This window comes from Scomber japonicus, chromosome 11 (genome assembly GCF_027409825.1).
Source record: "Scomber japonicus isolate fScoJap1 chromosome 11, fScoJap1.pri, whole genome shotgun sequence".
In the NCBI taxonomy this organism is placed as follows: domain Eukaryota; kingdom Metazoa; phylum Chordata; class Actinopteri; order Scombriformes; family Scombridae; genus Scomber; species Scomber japonicus.
In genome coordinates this window covers 11333943-11356710 of record NC_070588.1, presented here as the reverse complement: position 1 = coordinate 11356710, position 22768 = coordinate 11333943, and the positions used below count along the sequence as shown (strand labels likewise).

Here is a 22768-nt window from a genome sequence, read left to right as displayed (position 1 = left end):
TTATGGACAAAATATCCCAATTTAAACCACTAATTCATGTATTCTATTATATCAGGTTCAATCTGGAGGCTTCACAATTGAAGTTTTCACTATTTTCCATTTAGCCATTTGCACTATGGAGTAGATACATGCTGCTTTCCTGGTTTCCATTAGGGCCATTGCTTCTGTTTTGTGCGCTACAGGTCAATGCAGTAAATGTATGCAACTAAAATGATTGTGTGTGTTGATGTGGATGTTGGAGAATGGTGTGTGTGCGTATGAAGAAATTAGTGTGTCTGTATGCAGCCACTTTAGGTCGCAATTCTCCCCTTCCTGCCACTCTCCTTCAAAATCTGACATTTAAAGTAAAATAATTATCAAGCGTCCCTGGGGTCAGCTGGGGGGAAAAAAGATCCATGTGTATATCTGTACACATGGATTACAAACTGTGCTCTCGGATTTATAAATTGTGTCCACAGATTCATAAACCATGCCAATGTATTCATAAACTGTGTGTGTCTGTCATTTTATGCACTAAACACTGCTCTTTTTATTGGATTTAGTGCTCCTTCTATTTCATATGAATATTTTTATGGAAAATTCATCATTTGTTTTCAATAGCTTCCATTCCATGTGACCCAGTGACTCCAAATCAATACTGAATTGTATTAGACTATTACAGTTCTGCCTCTCATTGTTCAAATGTAGTTTTATTTGTTTCTTCTTCATAATCCTCCTGACAATAAACAAACACACCTATACCGTGATTCTCCAAAATGTGAAAACAGCCACTATGCTTTATTGGCTTCTTCTCACCTGTTCATTGCTATGTTGTTGTTTTTTTTACAATATAAAATAAATACAAAAGGGCTATCTTTTTTGTCCAGGTTGTTAACACAATTGGGTGTTGATTGGAGTCACTGCAGTGACACCAGAGGTGCTCTCTAGAAGATAATATTAATTTATAGTTATTTTTATTGCAGTTTTAGGAAAGGAACACCTAAATTAGATTTTAAAAATCTGACTCTGTACAAAAAATAATAATACATCAAAATCAATGTTATTGCTAATCACTGACATCTCCCGGACTATGATAATCGTTAAAAATGAGGAGGTGGTCTTTTTTTTAAATTTAAAAACAAGGGCAGCATTAAAAACCTGGAATTTAAATCATTAAAATTCTGAACATTAATGAATATTTAGGAAATATAATCAGGACTGATATTGATTTAAGAAATTAACTCAGTGAAAGATATTCTGTAGTATTTTTATAGCAGTTGTAAAAAGGGGATATTTTGTCGTGTAAGGTAACAAGATTGTTTTTTAAATCTGACACTGCACAAAAAATTGAAATGCCCCAAAGTCGATGTGGATACTAATCACTGACATTGTTTTGTTTTGTTTACTCATTAAAAAAACAGCAGTGTCATTATGTAAACAAATTGGCATTTAAATTGTTAAAATTCTGAAAATGAATGAATATTTGGTGGTGATGATCAGGACTGAACCTGGTTAAAAGATTTAACTCAGTGAAAGTGGAAATAGTATTAATATATTTTTATGGCAGTTTTTTGACATGGACATTCTTGTCTTTTAAAAACATCATTGCAACTTTTTTTAACCCTGATGTTGTGTTCGTTTCATGTTAAACAATTTTGTGTTCCCGGTCAAAAATGACTGTTCCATTAAAGTGAGGCACAAGGATTAAATGAGTTGAGGGAATAACTTGACAATGTTAGCATCAGTGCAGCACTGGCACAGACGCCAGTGATGTACTTCCAACTGGGAGGCTGCTTGCCTATGGTCTAGCCTTAAAGAAAACATCTGGACAACATACTAATTACTAGTGGTTTACAGAGAACATGTGCTGTTGTGATGGGGAGGAATCACCCAGGGTTGGTAGCTAGCTCTGAATCCCAAGTCAACCCCTTAAACCAAGTCCCTGGACACCTAACTATCTGAAGTGTTAGAGCTTTATACTTGTCTGAATTATATACAAAACCTTTGTAATAATGCACCAAATCCCTCCAGTGGGTGCCCTATTACAGGTTGCACTTCCAGCAAACTGGCTCAGGTATTTAGGTGTTTGGGGACTAAGAGGTTGACATTTACATTGTTTAATGGTAAAACAAAAGATTGATGCATACTAACAACAGCTAGGTCATCCTGTGGAGGAGTACGGTGTGTCACTATGGTAGTTGTAGTCAGGGCATACTTTCTGCACCAGTTTATAGTCTTCACTGTAAAAGGCTATATAGATGCATATGACTTTGAAGGGTTTTGAGCACAGCCAGGACACGTGGCTCTGCGTCTGCTCCTGATAACACCCCTTGGATGGGTCATGGCTGCAATGGGTATTTTTCTTGCTGCGGTCTGTCTTCTCATACTCAATGCGACAATTGAATGATTTGGTGTCTTTGGTCTCCAATGTGGACTGCTGGGCGATCTCAAACTCCACCACCTTGGAGGGCGGCACCAGGCTGACTGACACATTTCCTAGGCCTGTGGAGTTGTGGCGGAAGTAAACGCTAAAAGTGCCATTCCCGTGGTCCACGATCTTCCCTGTGATCAGCAGGTTTAGTTTGACAGTCTTAATGTTGGAGTGGAAGTCCCCCCACCCGAACATCTTTTTGAACTTGCCGGTCTTGACAATGGGCCTGCGTTTAGTTCTGGCCTGTGCACCCTGAACATCTGTCTGGTTAGATAACCAGTCCCAGAAGTCCTCCATGTTCTGTAAATATGTCACTTCCCTCATGTTGCTCTTGAACCCCGGGGAGCCCCTGGCAAACAAACGCAGGGGGTTGAGGATCTGTGGACTCGCCCCCATGGGAGAAGTCTTCTGTTCATTAACTCTGTCCCCCCACTCAATGAGCTCTGTGGCTCCTCCACGCACTTTCCTGCATGTGACCTTCAGAAAGAACAGAGCAGAGGCAAACAGAAAAAGAGCATTAGGTGACATAAAAACCTTTTTTTTAAATGTGACTATGCAATGTAACACAATAATTATGCAATATATACCCAAGTGTTTTAGGGTTGTGCTACAAACATTGTATTTCTGGTTGGTCTTTCAAAGAAAACATCCACTGGTGCACACACAGAAATGTATTTAATGTTTTCAGTTTGCTCAAAAAATGTTTTTTTTTTAAAAGCACAATGTAGTTTACACACAGTGATATCTTTCACAGACAGGAAATCTTAAATTTTGGTGATTGCACTGTAAAAACACAGCAGCAGAAATTAAATACTAAGGACGGAAAACAAGCACTTCAGCTCTAAAATTAGAGAGAAAAAACCCACAGTGAGCATGAAGCACCTTGTCACACAAGTTAAGATTTACTTAAGGAAACACTGAACTACACAAATGGTACCCGTGGGAAAAAATGTGTTTGTTTGCACTTCAAATAGATGCTGAAGGAGTGCTCTGTAATTGGAAGGATGACATTTTATTCAGAATACACAAAAAGCCACTTGATTCCTTAGCATAAAAACATTTATTGAATTACTCAAGTTGCCATATTGAAATTACACCACCACCAACAACAACACCGTTTTAAAATCGGGTCAAAGGAATTTATTCACTACTAAACGAGGAGATTTATCAAATGGGTGTTTCCATCACTGAGACACCTGTCTACAAGATACTGAATGCAGGAAAATATGGCACTGAGCATGATTTAAGTGATTGCTGACTGAATTAAGTAACTGCAAAAACAGCAAAATATGTGATAACAAGTAGATAAATGTCAATAACTGCTTAAATGTACTAATATTCAGTTTTTACAAATACACATTCTAAACATTCCTTAAAAACTATGCAAAATGAAGAAAAAAATCTACATTTTCTAAGTTGTGAGCGTCCCACACACACTCATTTTCAGATTGCATTGTTGAATACATTTTAACAGACTTCGGCACTGGTGTAAACAGTAAATATCACCTGTCAGTTTTGCAGCATCTGACTATAATTAAAAAGCAAACCAAAAAATACTACAGTACAGAGAGTGAATGGCATTGCCCTGACATTACTTCCCACATAGCAGCATGAAAAGAGAACAGATGAGGTTGGTCAAGGAGTTTGAGTAGACTTAGGCATTAGTTTGAAATATTTCTTTGCATTTATGATCCAATACTGTTTTGTACTGTAGTTTCAGTAAAAGTAACTACACACAAAATAGCATCAATTGTAACTTAGTTGTATGAATAAATGCGACTAAAAGAAAGTAGTAAGTAAAAAGTAAAAAAAAGCACAAAACTTGTGACTGAAAACTGAAAGTGTTTCCAGACACTTGTAGCACAAAATATGGTAAAAAATAAAAATAAGAAATTCATAACTCAGAAAAAAGGGAATGATTCTGGATGCATGATGAACTCCAGCTGGGCTCGCATTTGCATTAAGCTTCTAATATTTAAGGACGACTTGTCAGATTACATGACAATGAAAATCCCCTGGATTTACCATGTGAGCTGGTCCCAGATCACCAGGGCTATTCTTAGATATTCTATGCATATGAACTTTGACTTGTAATGGTTCCCAATGATAAAACAGGCTTCTCGTATGGTAAAGTAAGTGCTAAGTGCTAATCCAGACGCAGCAATGAACTGTGATCCCTCCTTGTACCTCAAAGCCTTTTAGCTTCGGGAGCGATTCCTGGTCCACTTCAGATAAAGCTTTAATAATTCACGGCAATAAGCTTAGCTAGTTTTATTAGTAATTAGGAGTGCCGGCTTTCCCCAGGCCCAGTTGTAGGGATCACTGAGAGAAGCAGATGTTGAAAGCACCGAGCAGCGGCTGTTTGAATTCTCACTGAGCTGCGGCGCACAACTTCCAGACTAATTATAATTTTGCTGTAAGCCTAACTGAAGCACATGTGTACAAAGCTAACAAACTAGGTCTGTCTGCTACAATTTGTTTTGCCACAGCATTACACCCATCACATTCCTATAAACCTTTAATATGGCCATGTGAAAGTGTATGAGTCATTAGAATGTAAATGTACATAAAACGCTGTGCAACTGTGTGTCTTATAATTAGAGCTTTTCTTTACTATGCTTCATAGAGACACTTAGTGTAACAGACAGGACATAATGGCTCGGCTATCTGGATATATAATGTGAAATCAATGTGTCTCCCATGGACAGTGAGCCTGGCCCATCTATCGACCCTCACAATGCTTAATTAAGACAGTTGCTCCCTGTAAACACGGATGAATGACAACACTGTAATAATGTCCCTCTGTGTAGCTCATCACATCCACAGTCATTTAATCAACCAATTCCAGCGATGGTGCTTCCTCACTGCTACTGTCGCTTAGTAATACCTCGTGTGAGCTCCACTGTTAATTTTATATGTCTCTTACAACATCACAATAGCAAGCTACGCTGAACATAAAATCTGTGTGACTGTGGACTCCCATTAGGGACATTTATTCACTGCTGTGAACAAGTAAAACGTGGCACTCATCCTCTCACCAGCATAAACTGTTATATCTGTTACCCATAGGGTGTCATGCTGTGCAGATTCAGAGGTGAAACCAAATTTTGTCTTTTAGTGTAAATCTCAGGTGAGCTTTGTATGGGATGATTATAATGGAAATGAGAGAGGAGTTTAAGTATGATGAGCAACTGGGGAAATTGCTGTGACAACGGGGGGATCAGGAGAGGGATATCTAATACTTAAATGCCCCGAGAGAGATGAAGCACTGGGAACTTGAAAGCTTGCACTGACACATAAGCTTTGGTTTCTTTCTCTCTCGCTGTCTCCCTGCACACACATTAACGCACCTCGTTCATTTAGGCGGCTGTGGTGTCTCTTGAAAAGAGACTAAAGGAATCAGGAGTTTTTGTACAACAAGACGCTGTGGAGAAAAAAATGAGGCAAGGTCTCATGAAGGAGAATCTACAAAAGCTTAATTAAGATTTGTTAATCGGTGCTGCTGTGCTAGAGGCATTTCGGGGCGACTTGAAACAAGACATTATTATGATAATAACTGCAGACTTATAGAGCTGAAAACACCAGACCTCATTTCAACAGCACCAGGCAAAGTGACTAGTGCTAAACATTGCTGATACCTGCCTGTATGGTTTAGCTTCTTCCTTTTCCTGCATGTCCTAAACACAAAACACAGGGCTGTGCATGAACCTTACACCCCTCTGCAAAGATATTACAGCTATACTGCAGCAGTCAAAGCTGTATGTGTCTTATAAAAGAGTAGTAGAGAGGAGTGATTTAGCAGTAAACATACAGTAAAGGTGAGTGAATTATGAATCATGTTAGTGAATTTAATGGAGATCCACATATATTCACATAGAAACTGCTTTCATACTGAATGCACTGATATTCAGTATCTTCAATTTGTGCAGTTTTGTTTTACGTGAACATGCATACTGTATTTCCCCTCATTTAGATCAAAACACTAAATATATCTAAAAGCTGAAATCTCTCTCTCTCTCTATATATATATATATATATATATATATATATATATATATATGTGTATGTATGTATATACAAAGTGATTACTAAATACAGATTTATCACATATATTAATAACTGTCATTTTGTATTACCACTGACAAATTGGGTGTTGTATTTACAAATCTCAAAACATTGCATTATGAGATTTATTACAAAAAATAATGTAATGTAATGTGTGTCATAGACACAAACTTTTTTATTGCATTGTGAGATTTATTACAAAAAAAATAATGTAATGTAATGTGTGTCATAGACACAAACTTTTTTATTCTATTGTGGGAATTTTTGAAGCCAGGTCAGGAAATTTAACACTTTCAGTAAAATTCAAACACATGAAAATGGCAGAAAGTAGATTTAATGCACTATTTATCAAATAATGATAATAATAATAATTAAAATGATAATGATAATAATGATTTTCGACCTAAAATTCTCAACTTAAGTTCAAGTTATCATAATGATTGTTGCAGTCATGGTTAGCAGTCAATTGTAGAATTCCCTACAATGTGTGATTCCCTGACACAAAAGTTTAGATCAGTAAATATGAAGTATTTTGTCTGATCTAACATTAGCATTAGTAGGATTAGTTGTGTCAAATGTTTTTATACTGGAGCAGGAAATTGAGAAAGGTAAATATTATCAGCTGATTTTAGATGACTACAGATATATCAATTCTGGCTTAAATGTCAGCCAATAAATGAGGAGTAATTTCTGTTTGATGTCATTTTCATATATAGTTTGTGCACCAGAGAGGAAGTTTGTTTTTCAATCATAAAAATGTATCAAATTTAAGGAACCACAGTTGTTGACTTTTGGGTTCATGATAAAAAGTTAATACTGGTAAATTATTATTGTAAAATTGTTTATGCTCTAAAAAAAAACAAAAAAAAAAACCTTAAATGGTGTTTGTACTGTCATGAATATCACTTTTTTTCTACGCATCTTGGGTGTGGAATAAATAGCAGATTTTGTTACTTAAGGTGGGCTCATCTTTCTCTTAGTCTTTTCACTAATTGCCTTGACAAAAACCTGCTGGTGTGAACAGGATTTTAGATATCTATGGTATATATTACCCATTAAAAATACTCTCTTCTTGTTTAATATATATTTTCTATATGTATTTCTATGTAAGTCTATGTAGGTGTGTCACATATCTTCTCCACAGTGCATCCACTAAATCACTTGAGTATTAAAAGATTATGATTTGTAAAGGTGCCATCCTTACTGCACATGTACTGTACGTGTGGTTTTGTGTCAATCAATTCTATCCAGAGGTATTAATGGATCTTAAATACTGACAGTGGCCTGAGCAGCAGCTTGCCGCACTCTGAGTCAGGATGAATCAGCCTCGACATTCTTCTGTAATGAGCATTATGAAGCTGGCTGCCTGCTTGTCCCGTGGGTAGACATATCTTTTAGAGGCCTGACATAAAGGTAATTGCCACAGTGACCAGAACTAGCCTCTAGAAAGTTATTAAGAAGCCAGTGACATCTGGCTTCTGGATCATCTGAAGAGATGCCATTAAAATGCATTTGCAGTGAGCAGCCGGCGACATTGTACTCGGCTGTGATGGGCTCGGGGCCGCAGGCAAGGCTACAGTGTTGTTTTGATGGCGGCGATGAAATGTGATGGAATCTCTCTCAACCTGGCACAGTTGTCAATGTGGTCTAGCACTCATGATCAGAGATCTGCTTTTCTGTTTCTTATTGTCCCTTTTTTTGTTTTGTGTTGAGAGCCTCTGCATCCTCTTCGTTGCCAAGATCCTTGTTTCAGTAAGCCTAAAATAATCTGTTTTTGAGTTTTCCATAGTTGATTTCTTTCCAGCACATAAGGTTGGAATATGTGTCTGGGGAAAATTGGTTTCAGGCATCTTTCTCACAATAAACAAAATGGGCAATTAACCTGCTCATCAGTGCAAGCAGAGTAGCTCCAATGATGCACTCCACTGTTCTTCATGGATTTATCTGTGCAAATTGACCTCACTTTGGTGGTGCAATTCATTTCTCTGCTAATTTTCTGTGTCTGAAGCTTCATTAACTTGATGCGTTTCTACGTAGTAAAAATCTGGACCTCCCATGGAAATTACTCCAGCTTCACCACTACCTTTCGTAATACTCTCCCAGTGCTATTGCAACACAACACCTGCTGTATTAAAGATGCACAGCTCATGCTGCTAGCATTAGGCCACAGATTGTGGCAGAGCTAGATTGACTGCAGCCTCTTGCTTTCAAGCATCCAACATGACAAGCAGCTCCACTCACATTAAAACCATTGTCAGCCTACAATCCCCTGCCCCACATCCTTCCCCAGCCATCTTCTTCTAGACGTTATAGGGCATATCATTTGTAATGATTCACACCCAGAGCCGGTTCCAGGAGAGAAGGCCCTGGAGGCGCTTAGGCAGCCCAGAGTGAGAGTCTACACGCTGCTGAAGAATAGATTGCTGCTCTGATCGCTGGAACAGCCTCACGCTCCAAAGCCATCACTTTTAATCAGAGGCCGTCCAGGGAAACACATGGCAGGTGCTTCAGCTCTGTGGTGGATCGCAACAGCAAATCCACACCGGGGGCACCTTACCAATCATAGACAGCTACCGTTAGTGTGTGTGGGTGCATGTAACATACCTCCCCTCTACAGTATAATCCTTCAGGCCATTACCACCTGACCTCTTTCAGAATGAGACGGCCTGTAATATTTTAAGACTCAAGATGTTATAGATCCAGTATTTAATTTGTGGATTAAGTCTACATAATGGACATATTATCATGTGATAATGTGTTATGAATATTTAGAGCAGCCAGTAACTAATGTACATCCTTATAATCACATTTGGGACCTCTAAGGGCCTCAACAACTCATCACTCAGCTTCTAACTGTCTAAACACATTGTGCAGGTGAGAGGAAAGGGTATGACAAGCTCAAAAAAGTGATGCTGATGTTTTCATCACAGTAATCCCAGTGGTATCACCACTTCTTTATCTCGTCTTTTCGGCTCTTTTACTGTTGACAGATGTGCTAGAGAAACCTGAGGAGTGTTATGGCATTGCCATGAAACATAATATGTAACAGGGTGCAAACGCTATCTAGTGTAGATGCTCAGGGAGAGAGTGGGGAAGTATCCATTATTAGAATGATTAGCCTTGAAAACAAAGCTGTGAACATCAAACTTTAGTGAACTTTTGGTGTAGGAACACACACTGAATAATAATTTTGTAAATTCATTTTCCCTATTCACACTAAATGTGCAGTGAAAACTGTGGCATGCACATGGCTGTACAGGTTGAATCCATGTGCTCGTGCGGACGTTTTTTTCAGTTGGTTAATTGTTATTCAGAGCTACCTCTTTTCCTTCAGCACCACAAAAGTACAGAATATTCAGATGTGTAGTCGGTCATCATAAGATGAATGCCAAAGTACGCCACGCAGACAAACAAAAACATAAACCAAGTCTTTGGGCTCTGAGGTCTGCCAGGTATTATTTAGTACTGTCTGCTTTTAAGGTTTTAGATACTAAATCATGTGTCCTTGTCAGCAGCTTGACCTTTGACCTCTCTCTTGTGAAGGACAATAAGCTTTCAACACTGAATTCTGCCTATTTTCCGAGATATTATAACAATGCAGAGTTTTCAATGAAGAGTCTGTCCATACAAGCCCAACCATTTTATTGTCTGTTATAATGCATCAGTGCCTCTCTTTAAATAAAATTGACTACTATATGTTTGGGGGCGTTTTCACACACATACTTTGGCAAAATATTATTTGAGTGCTAATTATGTCACTCTGGGCTGCTTGCATTCTACGATTAGCATAAATTACAGGAAATAACCCTCCTTTGGCAAGTATAAATCATATAATATGACTTATTAGTCATGTTTATAGTGTCAGTGTACTTTTTTTCTTGCTCAGTCACACAGGGTCCTCTTTTCCCCTCCTCCCAGCTACTGACACTGACTGAACATCACCTTTTTCTAAGCTTAAAAAACATCCACTAGTAATGATGTTTGTATGAATCCCCTATCTTCATAGTGAAGTCCTCAGTATCATCAGGGAGCATGTCCCTACAGGAAGCAAAACACTAAACTACAGAAATCACAAGCAGTTATCTCAACTGCTGTATGGAAGCTGCAAACTGTACTGTAAAAACATGCTTCAGTTTTCTCTCAATAAACAGAACAGATTGCAGGAAATTATACCACAGTTAGCGCTGACCTTAGTGACACAGTTTGTTTGGATTCTAATGAGCACCAGTATTTCCTGAAATAGCACTCCCAGACCTCTCAAAGTATCACATCAACTGAAATGCTTGGCCTTTTATATATTTCAATTAGCAGCTGGTTAAAAGTCCCCATCAAGGTCACATGTCATATGTATCATCTGTTTTCTGCTGGGGAAAAAATATCAGATCTCCTGACAACACAGATTTGCTGAACTTAGAATTTCTATCAGTGCAATACCATAGAGCTGGTTAGAGGCAATCAGATGCCAAAATGTGGCATTGCAAGGAGGCCAGACTATTTACTGTGCAAACCAACCAATTTAACATAAGCCATAGAAAGCAGCTACACCTGATGCACACAGCAAGGTACTCCTGTATTATTGCTTTAATATTAAAGACAGATTGCTTCTGCTCACTTTCATGCAGCAGGAACTGAAGGTGTACTGTAGAAACATTCTCAGTCATTACTTACACTCAGGAGTTAGTATAGTCATATTTGTGTTTAAAATAAAAATCCCTGTGACCCTTTTTAGACTAAAGCTAATAGCAGCTTTGCTAAAGTGTAGCCAAAAAATTATAAACTTGACCACTTAGCATAAAGGTTATGGGACACTAAAACTGAAACCCATTTCATTACTAATTAGTGTATTATTTTGAGGTTTTCAGACAGATAATTCAAGACCTTCAATTACCAGCAGCAATATCACACTGTAAAAACACTTCATCACTTCATTGCAAGTGAAAATTTGACTTGGACTTTGAATTTCTTAATTAAGCAGAAATAGCAACATATTATCATAAAATATATTTAAGATATCAAAAGATTATGCAGAATGGCCCTGTCAGCATTGTATTATACTGTATTATTGTTTGTGTATTAGTAATGCAAGAACATAAAGCATTTTAATGTTGAACAGTGGCTGGTCCTGAGACATCTGATATATATATATATATTTTACATACTTTTGGGTTGTTTATCTATTGCAGTGCATCATGTTTACTTACATTTCTATTAAAAAATCTTATCTGCAAAGTAACAAGTACAGTAAGTATAGTTTGCAGAGAATTTAACTAAGCACAAAGTACAATACTTGCTTATACTGTATAGTAGCTGCAATACAGTATAAACTACTTAACTGATGTACAAATACTTAAAATTTGTAGTAAAATGTATTTAGTAAATGTATTTAATTACATTCCATGACTATTTTCAGCTGTTTAAAGCAAGAAAAGCTGCAACATCTACTTCATAGTGGCAAAAATGATCAAATACAACTGCATTTATATTTACAAGCATCAGTGACTTTGGCAAATTAGTAAATCAACAGACCTGAGAAGAAGCTATCATTTTATGCATATGTACTATGGATCCAAATGCTCTCCTTGCATCAATAAAATCTATAAAAATCTAGATTGTATGGTTGCATGAATCCACAGCGTCTACTGTCAGTTAGTGATTTATCTGCAGGGATCATTATAATATGATTTTCACCTTTGGGTGTCAAGGCTTGAGGGTTTTATTGGTGTGGAACATTTAAATGCAGCGATGATGTTAGGTGTTCACAAAGTGTTAATAGTGATCCCACCAGGAGAGAAGGACTGTGCATGGAGGCTCTGGGACGAGAGCCTCCAGGTAATCTGGATACTTGTGTTATCTCAGCACCTGCCACATGTGACAGCAGTAAAGCCCTGAACACTTCACTTTTAGGCAGGCGTTACCTTTCAATGCATCATCAGTTTCATAATCCCCTTACATGGTCAAAGCGCCAACTCTTTTCCAGGCTCCTGACACCTGCAGCACACCTCCGTGTGCCTGATAAAAGGGATTCAGGAAGATCATTCTACAAAACACATTGGACTCAATGTAATTATCATTCTCTTCACCAATTTTAAACACCTTCCTCTCTGGCCAACAATGGTAAACGTGCTTGTAAAACTATTCAGCTAATACTTAAGAAGGCATTGCATGTTAATACTTCAGGGTTCCTGTTTTAGTTTTGTCACTTCCTCTTAGGAAAACATAATCTAAACTGAGCTTTCTTTCTTTCTTTTCTTTTTTGGTTTGTAACAACTTCAGCTTTGTTTTTTCCTCTCTTTAAATCCATGCTGCGAATGATTTGGGTATTTTATTCAAAATGTTTTTGCTTGATTTGCTCAAGCGTACATCCACTGAATTTGACAGAGCAAATGTTTCTGTTCTCAGAGCAGATTGTGCCGTGGCTGATTTCACAGAAACAGCTCCCTTTGAAGAAGAAACAAGAGTAGAAACAACGTTGCTTCCTTTTTCTCCGAGTAGCTCTGAAGACAGGTACTTCACAAGAAATATACAAAGACAGAGGGGAGCTGACAGTGCTTTGTTAGGGCTGGAAATGACAAGCTGAAAAGAAAGGCCTCAAAGCCCAGACACAGAGGAGGAAATGCAAAACTGAGAATAATCAGAAGGGAGATTTACTGTACTTATTCTAAAGCTGTCACACCTTGCCTGTTACAGAAAAGCAATGCGGTTTTAATTAAAGAGGTCAATCATTTTTCCAGGCTCTGACATGTTGTGTGATTGCCTTCTCCAAGTACCAAACCAGGTAGTAATTAGGAACTTTGTATGTCAGAGTGTTTGAGAAATATGAAAGTCTTCAAAGGCAAAAACTTTACTACTGTGCCTGGCTAGTCATGGTTTTATGTGATTACGCAGCTTATCGTGGTTTGGTAGTTCTGACATGAAGGAGAAGTAATGACTGAACAGAAACAAGACAACTATGTGGTTTTCAATACTGGATTGTTACGCAAACATTTTTTTTTTGAAGTGACACCACGATTCCTCAGATGATTTAGACAAAAACCTGATTTATATAAACTCTTGTCTACATTTTGTTTTGTTGCAGCACATCACTGAAAGGCAACGCTGACAGTAAAAAAGTTACTAAACAGTGAGGTTCTGACCCTGCAGAGCAATAATGACAATGCTATAGTGGGTAGCGGAGCCTTCAGACCTGAGACTGCCTCAGGCTGCACATCGCCTATAAAAATTCATAGCTGTGGACCAAGATCAGGAAACTCAACATCAGAGGTATTGTTAGGATCGTGAAACATTAGGGGCATAGCTCAACCTGGAAATCTTTAGCTTTTCACTGAATAATTGTGTCTTTTTCAAGTTATTTCAGAGTGAAATTAATATAAAATGTAAGACACATGGTAGATTGCTACCATTGGTCCCATAGCTCCTGATTCTGTTGACAAGGGTTCCTTCTAAACTGTGACAAATTTGAACTGACAAACTGTATTCACTCTGGGTTTTATCTGTCTATCTCATACTCTCCTCTTCTTCAGCTCTCCAGTTGCTCTTTTGGTGTCTCATCTCCTCTACTCTGCTCTATCTTCTATCCTGCTCATAAAAGGATGCAATCAGCGTATGCTGACCAAAAACTAACCAAATCTCTAATTTTTTGATATGATGATTAGATCATAAACACGTTATCAATGTATTTTATACAAAGACTAACCAATTATTTGAACACACCAACCAATATCAGATAATACAAAACACCACTAATGTCACTAGTCCATCACACTGAGTGCAGGCTTACTAGACCAGTGGCTCTCAAACTGTGTGCAGTCGCACACTGTTGTGCCTTGGAATTAGTCTTATTTATGATGATTTACATATAGTAGCTATAATGATATGTAAAGGTATGCCTTAGAAATACTTGTTTTAATAAATTGTGTGGCCTTGTGACAAAAACATTTGAGAAGAGCCTTCTTCTTCAGCAACCAGAGCTTGCAGATGACTCATCTGCTGCTACAGCAACAGGAGAGAACTCCACCTCCACCTCCTCTAACCTTGCCTGCGTCTTGTTGCCTTCATCCCTTTTCTTTTTGAAAAAGCTTCTTATATCCATAGCCTTCAAGGCTTGCCTGAGTGAATTAGCTAGCTAGCTACCACAAAATGGCAACAATGACAAGCCCTGTAACTGGAGCAGACTCTCTTTTTTTCTTTCTTGCGCTGAAACAAAATGCATGCATGCCCAGTAGTGTGAAGCAGATCTGCCACTTGAATGACACACAGCGGGCCAAAGAGATGGTTTTTGACAACACTTTTGATCAAAAATATTTATAACATATTTATCCATACATATGTATATACTGTATGTTTTGCTTTGTTTCGTGTGGTTTAGAGTTTTGGGGTTGTTGGATTTTTTGGCATTTTTTAGATCCGGTGCTATTCATGAAGCATTCAGGGCTGTAGCCTCAGACACCACAGCCTACTCAACATCATATTACGCATAATGTTTCCTACACCAGAACAGTCAGAGTGAGTGTGACTTGCTCTTAGAGAGCTCAGCACTTCACTTCATCCTGAAAACCTCACGTCACAAGAGGAGCTGGGGGAAAGTAATTGTGCTGCTCATAATTGTTTGACTTAAGTCTTTAATGGTCCATCCAGCAGCCAGATGAGGGTTATTGTCAATGCAAAGGGCAATTGTGTCACACCTATCAATCACTTGGAACTTCTTTCTCTTCACTTTAGGACCTTTATCATAGATTGATTGCTTGTACACACAATTATGATTGATGATTGACAAAGGAATAGGTTGCAAGTCTCAGTATAGTCAATACAACCTGTAGTGGCTGTGAGATACATTTGAGGGATTTAACCCGGAGAAATGACAACCTTTCCTTTGGAGGTCTGAGACAACTGCAAATGCCACAGACAGTATTGTTTATGAGGGATTATCTAGTCAAGCCTTCTGGCTAGAAAGATTGTGACCCCAATATGAGCACAGATACACATCAGCACCATGTAAGCTCCAAAATGATTCCTGGAAGGCAGCACATGCATACAAGGCCCCTTCACTCTGTCAATCCATGTTTAATCACTTCCACAGAAATTTCTACTGGTCTGCCTGCCATTTTCTCTCATATTTTTCTCGCTCCCCACCCAATTTCTCTGGTGGATTTTTGAAGACTTAAGTTCCACTCTTTTTTCTCTCTTTCTTACAAGGCAAATCCTGGGAGAGGTTGATGTGAAGACCAGGCAGAGCAGGGATGTGAAGAATATAAACACATTTTTTTATTGTCCAGAGGGAAAGGGGGGGTGCAGGGGTTGGGTAGTGGGGTCTGTAAAAGAGACTAGGACCTTATCACAGCCCAGCAGCTCTGTAATTCGCCGCCATGATAAAGTGGCGGCGCGGAAAACCTTACAAGGCTGGCACAATCCAAAGACGGATTAGGTTTTTCTGACATAAGCTTCCTGAAAAACTAATCAATCAGCCCATGCAGTATTATCAGAAGCGTGAGATTAAAGAGCTGCTCCTAATCCCCCCACTGTACATTTTATTACACTTCCCAGTGTTAGTTGCCTTTAAATATACAATAAATAAATAATAAAACCAAACCTAATTGAGCATAGGGAAGGGGAAAAGGGTTAAAGAGCCCTCAGAGAGGGAATTTATGTAGAATTTGTGTTTTGTTATGAAGACAGGGATAAAACTGTTGTCCTTGCCAGAGCCCTTTTTGACTTTGAATAGAGCCTCACTGTCTCACTCCAGCACTGCAGAGAAAAAAGTGGGAAAAAATCCTTTGGCACATTTTTACAAGAATATTAGCAGCTAAAATTGAACCAAAACAAATTCACTTTCTCACTTGTTGTAATGATTTCTCACTTTCACTGACAGACAGATGGACAGATAAATAGTCAAGTAACTCCATGTTAATAAATAAATAAATAACTGCTCAAATTAATGCTAAATCCTGTGAGAAATCACTTGTAATCCTTTAAATCAGTACACATCAAAGTTGGGGATGAACTCCGAGCATGTAGCGGATCCAGGGGACAAGACACGTTCAGCTTACTAGTAACAAGCTCAGCTTTGTCTCTTTAATGCGTCATACCCTTCTATCAAAATGCTCGCACCAGCCTTGCTCAGCCTGACCCCGGGCGGCGTTACGGTAACATAGGAGGTAGCTCTACATTTAACGCCACCACTGATCCTCTTGACATGGTCCACATAGATGCCTTGTCATGACATACTAATACCAAAGAGCAATAAGATACAAAGGCGTAATAGACTTTGCCAACGTCTTCTCACACTTAATCCCGAGCAGCGTTGAAAAACCCACTTCCCCTGCATGCAATCTGTGGAATAAAGGCAGGGCAGGACAGGCAGGGGGAGATGGCAGAGTGCAGAGCTCTCAAGTATGTTTCATCTTCATCTACATTGTTCTGCTGTCATTGCACAAAGGATAACTGCAGCAGATGTCATGGGGAAGAATGGGTTCTCCCAGGATGGCTTTGACCCTCTTATTTGTCCCTGGGGTATGGCACAGATGCTGTGGCTGGGGTTACATTTTCACTGTTTGATTCATGTTCTGAATGTTTCTATACGTGTGTGTGTTTGTGCATATGTGTGTGTGTTTGTGTGTGTGTGTGTGTGTGTGTGTGTGTGCGTGTGTGTGCGTGTGTGAGAGAGAGACAGAGGGAGAGAAACAGTAAAGGAGTAAGAAGAAGAAAAGTGTTTGTGTTTTCGTGTCTCATTTGGTCACACGCATGAATGACTGAAGAATGCTACAGACAGTGACGCTTCGCTTAAAACAATAAACATCTTTCCTTCATATTAAAGAGTATCCTGGTGGCTCGGTTTGCTGAGGTGCATCCTGTGACACTATATAATGCCTGGGTTGAAATCTGGTCTTACAATTTTAACACATGTAACACGCAATGACTAGCCTATGGATCAGAACTACTGTAAAAAAAAAAAAAAGAAAAGAAAGATTGTTCGTAGCTTGAGACGTTTTGGTGCATATTTCACGCTTTCACTGAGCTTTGGCCTGGTATTTAAACATTTTGTCTCTTCAGAGGGTGGGCGACTATTGATAAGGACCAATATGTCCCAAGTCAGACAGTGGTGGGTCTGCTGGGAGGGAAGCCAGTGAGGCATATGAAGAGAGTGTCTCCAGGGAAGCAGCCTCGTTCTCTGGAGACAGAGCTCCCAATTGACGCAAGGCTGATTACAACAGCATCCAGAGCAGGCAGGCAGCACTTTGCCGCTGCATCTGCACGGTTCAAGGCTATCTTTAAAGAAGGTCTCTTTGAGGATAGCACAGATATGAAGAACATCAGCGGCTGTTGGAATAAAAAAATAAATAAAAAAAGCGAAAAATACTTTTTTATTTCCCTAAAGCTTTTGAAGTCTTTGGAGAGCTTATTCCTGCAATCAAAACAGAATTAGACTAGAAAAAGATTACGTCCAGAAGCTTAAGACAATCAATTTCTAGTAAATATTAAATAATTTCAAAGGGACTTGTGATTTCATCACACTGTTTAAGTTATCACGGAGTAACAGCGCAAGCATTAAAACCTGTGGGTTTTTCACTTATTGTTCTCAGTTGTCTTTTTTTCTTTTCTTTTCTTTTTTTTTCTTTTCTTTACTCTGGCCTAGTTTTTAGTGAGGCAAAGATGCTGTGTCGGATTTTCATCACAGAGGTTGAATTATGTTCAAGCCTACACGCAAAATGTATTAGAACGATTGATAACCACAAATATTCATATGATATACAGTTGCTGCAAAAATGAGAGGAGGTCTCTATTTGTATGGCTTTATTGAGCCATACGTGACAGTAGCAACATCAAAAAGGCCGTAATATAAAAGATAAAAAGACACCACAATGGAAATAAACCATAAACTTTACATGCTGACAAGGAATCATATACCAGTTTATGTTCGGTGAATAGTTAATGGATTTTTTAATCTATATTAATTCACTTCTCAATTAAGAATAATGAATAATTGTTCATTCTAAGCTATAATGTGCATTGTCTTACATTAACTGTGTAATGTAAATGGTTGCTTTATCATACAAATACAGATTCAGACATTTTATTCTATAACTACAAATCATTCCTTGGAGAAGTCGCTATGCCAAATAGTAATAAGAAGTTATCAGATTCTATTAAATAAATCAACTACATTATGGCTTTGGCAAAATCACAATATGTTCTACAAAATTAAATCAACAGGATTAAAAACTATTATTTTGGTTCTAAAATATATTCTTAAAAGGCTGCATAAATAAATAAAAAACATACAGTATAGAGATGTTGAGGTTTTAAGAGATTTTAAAAATTCATGTCCATAAAGCCAGATGCTATTTTAAGTTCTGAACATAAAGGTGTAAACTGAATTTAGAGTTCATGTCTGCCAGACACATTTGCTGCTCATGATTATAAACTTTTATCTCATGCAAGGAATTTGGTATTATGTGGTTATTGATAATATTGGTTATTGGTTATATTGAGGGAGCTATATGTTGCAGATCTACAGTAAATTGCAAGTTACTGACAAAATATATAAATAGTCATTTAAATATAAATATATATATATATAACTTTGTCCCGTGTCTTTTAAGGGTATTATTATTATTTTTTACATAACAATCTTGAGCCAACTTTCTCTTTAAAGCCTTCTTTGTGTGCAGACATATTTTTACATTTGTGGTTGCTCTCATTCAGCCACCTCACGCCTCACCTGGTGCAGGAGGACAAAGAACAGGAATGTTTGCAGAGCTCTCATCTTCAATGACTTCTCGACTTATTCAAGATGAGCGGCGCTTAAATCCTCTCTGGAAGATTTGGATAGGGGCAGACGCACATGCCGCTGAAACATTGCTGTGATCACCTGCGAGAAAAGTCCAAAATGTCACGATGTAAATCTGAGAGAACCCCCAGGATAGGATATTTAAATCTTATCTTTGAAAAAAAAAAGACAGAACTTTTTCTTACCGTTTTTTCAAATGCAATACCTCACTTAGGCGGTGGGAATCATCCTTGTTCAATCCACTTCAGGCAGAGTGTCCTAAATTCCTCACAGTTGTCTTCGTGTCTCGGGCTGTCGATGAGTGAATGTTCCCCTGAACAGCTGGGACTCTTTGATTTCACTACAAACCAGGTGAATCAGCTATAGTGGCTCAGTTGAAACAACACTCCTAAGTTGCGAATCAAGCCAAACCGACATAAACTGTGAGGTATCTTTTCCCCTATATAATCCCGAGTAACTGTATTAATACGATGTCGGTGTCAAGTACAGCCAAATGAGCCCGTATCCCACAGACAGAGCTGCAGTGAAGATACAGTAGCAGTCCGCTCGCTGTGCGCTCTCTTCAGCTCTACTTGATTTCAGTGCGCAAAATCCTCAGCTGTGAGTCTGGAGACTTGAGGGTCGGCGCGCATCCGAGCAGAGTCAAACCAAAGATCTAGCTTTGAAGTCTTACTCTCTCCGTGCAGGAGACAAGTAAGAGGGTTGATGTCACTGTTAACAGGTTTTGTTCAGTAACACGTCCACGTTTTTAACCCTTTAAACGTGTGAACGGGTAGTTTCACTGTGTTTTAGGCCACTTGGTTGATAAAAGAATAAACATGGACTACAAACCAGAGTAAATATTGCCATACTCGACACTTTCTGATATGTCCTTTGACGACCTTTATGTATTTGTTGTTTGAAACAACGCTTTTGTATATTAATTTAAAGAATGATGCCTTTCTACATACAAACACAGTCAGTACTTTTTGAATCATGCAATTAACCCTCAAAGTTGTGTGTGATCTTTAATCATTCAAAAAACCGCCTGATGCAGCACGCCTGACCACACACAGTTGACAGCAAAAGGTCAAACGTTGAACTGATTGTTGGTGGTTTTTCTCATGGATAGGACAAGAAGTATTTTGAGGGGATCTATATGACTTTGGCACCATCATGTGGTTATAGCCAACCATCTCACTCTTCATCTGTTACAATCTAGTTGCACAACTAATCAGTGCTTTATCTCCATTTAAGATTTGTTACAACAGTTCAGTGATTGAAGGCAAATGAGTCACAATATCAAGGTGAAACAATGAAACAACAAAATGTTGCTGATTGCATTACTTGAGGCAGTTCAAGGTGAGAGTGTCGCCTTACTATTGTAACTTTTCTTTGCATCAGAAGACTTTGGTTTGATTGCAATGCCTCAGATCCTTTATGTGGGGATAGTCATATGTCTGCAATTATAATCCTACTGACAAATTTAAGATATTTAATATTGTATGAATTTTGTGAGTTTTTAGTATCGAATTAATTGTAAACTTGTTATCTGATGTTCATATTGGTCAGTTGTAATACTTAGCAGTCATCGTCATCTTCTTCTTCTTCTTCTTCTTCTTCTTCTTCTTCTTCTTCTTCTTCTTCTTCTTCTTCTTCTTCTTCTTTTTATTAATTACATTCAGTTTTGTGTGTTTATGTGTGTCAGAGGCCCAATTTTTGATCCTATTACTATTTCATTTACGTCTGTAATAAAACATGTTTGAGGGGAAATATCCTTTGGATTAGAATGAAAGAAGGAAATGCTTCATTTCAAAGCATACTTAAGTTGTACAAAATATGATCCAAAGCATTACCTGGTATTGTGAGATGACTCTCACATATAACAATATATACAGAACTAGACAGCATGTTTGGAATAACATCCTAACTCTCCTTCAATAGACACCTGCCCACATGTCATGTTTGAGTGGCAGCAGTAAAAAGAAAGGGAGAGAGTACACACTGCTTTCTATGCACGTATCTTATCAGCTTTTCGCCAACACAAAAGTATAAAAAACACACAATCTGTAAACTGCAAACACTTGAGCCTCACTTACTGTACATTATAAATACTTTTTCTATCTTCTGTTAGTTACAAATGGTGAGGACTTCTTATGTGACACCATCTGAAATGTTATGAAGTAGAAGAACACCCATCAGGCTACCATTAACCTTTCCTATGAACTGGATTTCAGCCAGCAGGATTGTTACGCCTCTCTGTAGATAAATATGATGCAATTAGTTGATAATGATTAATACTCATATGGTTGTCCGCTGCAAATCTTTAACAACACAAATGCATCAAGGTTTTGCAGGATCAGTCAATTCAGCTTTGTATGATAAGAACTTCACTTCTACCACCCAGGTTTCACAACAGGTCAGATTCTACAGTTCTACTCATTATTTTATCAGCACACTTATAAAACATAAAGAACTGTATTTGTCCTTTGAAACTTTGGATAAACGAGGAGATCATTTAAATATAGCTCCTCACATGACATCATTAACTTGTTAAAGAATAAAAATCCTTATACCATTCAGTTCATGTCACAATCCCCCTTTTGATTAACCGTGGTGCAAGCTAATGACCCCTGGATTGATAATTAATGTTACATAAAACCAACAGAAAATACCTTTCAATTTACTGTTTTTACAGGTTTGGCACCACCATCTGGTTGAGCATTATAGGCACTTCACAGTTTTGCAGGAATAAAAACTTTAGCACAATAGTTTCTAATCAAAGGTCGTTTATTTATTCATTTATTTAGCAAATTACAATTTTGTAATAAAATGCTCAACTTGCAAAATAAAGAAAAACTCCTAAAAGCAGTTTGTCCTGCATTATTGAGATTAAATGATTTATGAGTTTTACTTGGAGGCAGATATTAGTGACAGGCATCATATCGCCTGCAACAGACAAATTAGTCAGTCTTCATGTTTTACAAAACAGCAGATTGTATCAGGTTGTTGGTATGTTGTAAGACTTGTTAGGGATGGACCATCTGTGTTTATGAGTTATGAGCATGTTAGAATTTCATTGATAATAATAATATTTACTATTTACACAAGCTACATGTTAATACACTACTGGAGCTGAAACTGTTATTACATGAGATCTGTGCTCTTGTAATGGAATGAAGTCTCTCATGCACCTTGTCTTATGGTCACACACACACACACACACACACACGCACACACACACACAGAGAGAGAGAGAGAGAGAGAGAGAGAGAGAGAGAGAGAGAGAGAGAGAGAGAGAGAGAGAGAGAGAGAGAGAGAGAGAGAGAGAGAGAGAGAGAGAGAGAGAGAGAGAGAGAGAGAGAGAGAGAGAGAGAATCCTGTATTTTCAGCCTGAACCTAAACAGGAAAGCCTTAAAAAAAGACATAATGTCTGTGTGGTTTGGAGGTTTCACATTGTAACCCTTGTTATTGCAAAAAAATATGACCATGGCATATTCTTAAACTGTGTATATCCCTACTGTCAACAC

General features: G+C 38.1%; 1 protein-coding gene across 1 annotated transcript; it reads right to left on the bottom strand.

Annotated features, from left to right (window-relative positions):
• Positions 1 to 1713: 1713 nt before the first annotated feature.
• nxph2a (neurexophilin 2a) lies at positions 1714 to 19320 on the bottom strand. The gene is made up of 2 exons (XM_053328726.1): positions 19191 to 19320; positions 1714 to 2887 (listed from the first exon to the last, which is right to left on the bottom strand). The coding sequence occupies exons 1-2, from the start codon at positions 19233 to 19235 to the stop codon at positions 2141 to 2143; spliced, it is 792 nt and encodes a 263-aa protein (XP_053184701.1). The 5' UTR covers positions 19236 to 19320; the 3' UTR covers positions 1714 to 2140.
• Between the last annotated feature and the right edge of the window lie 3448 nt (positions 19321 to 22768).

What these genes read in the sequence shown, in the direction of transcription:
- nxph2a (XM_053328726.1), bottom strand. Translation starts at nt 19,235, where the DNA reads ATGAGAGCTCTGCAAACATTCCTGTTCTTTGTCCTCCTGCACCAG. An exon ending in TCTTTGTCCTCCTGCACCAG is followed by an intron (nt 2,888 to 19,190) that starts GTGAGGCGTGAG and finishes TTCTTTCTGAAG; the next exon opens with GTCACATGCAGGAAAGTGCG.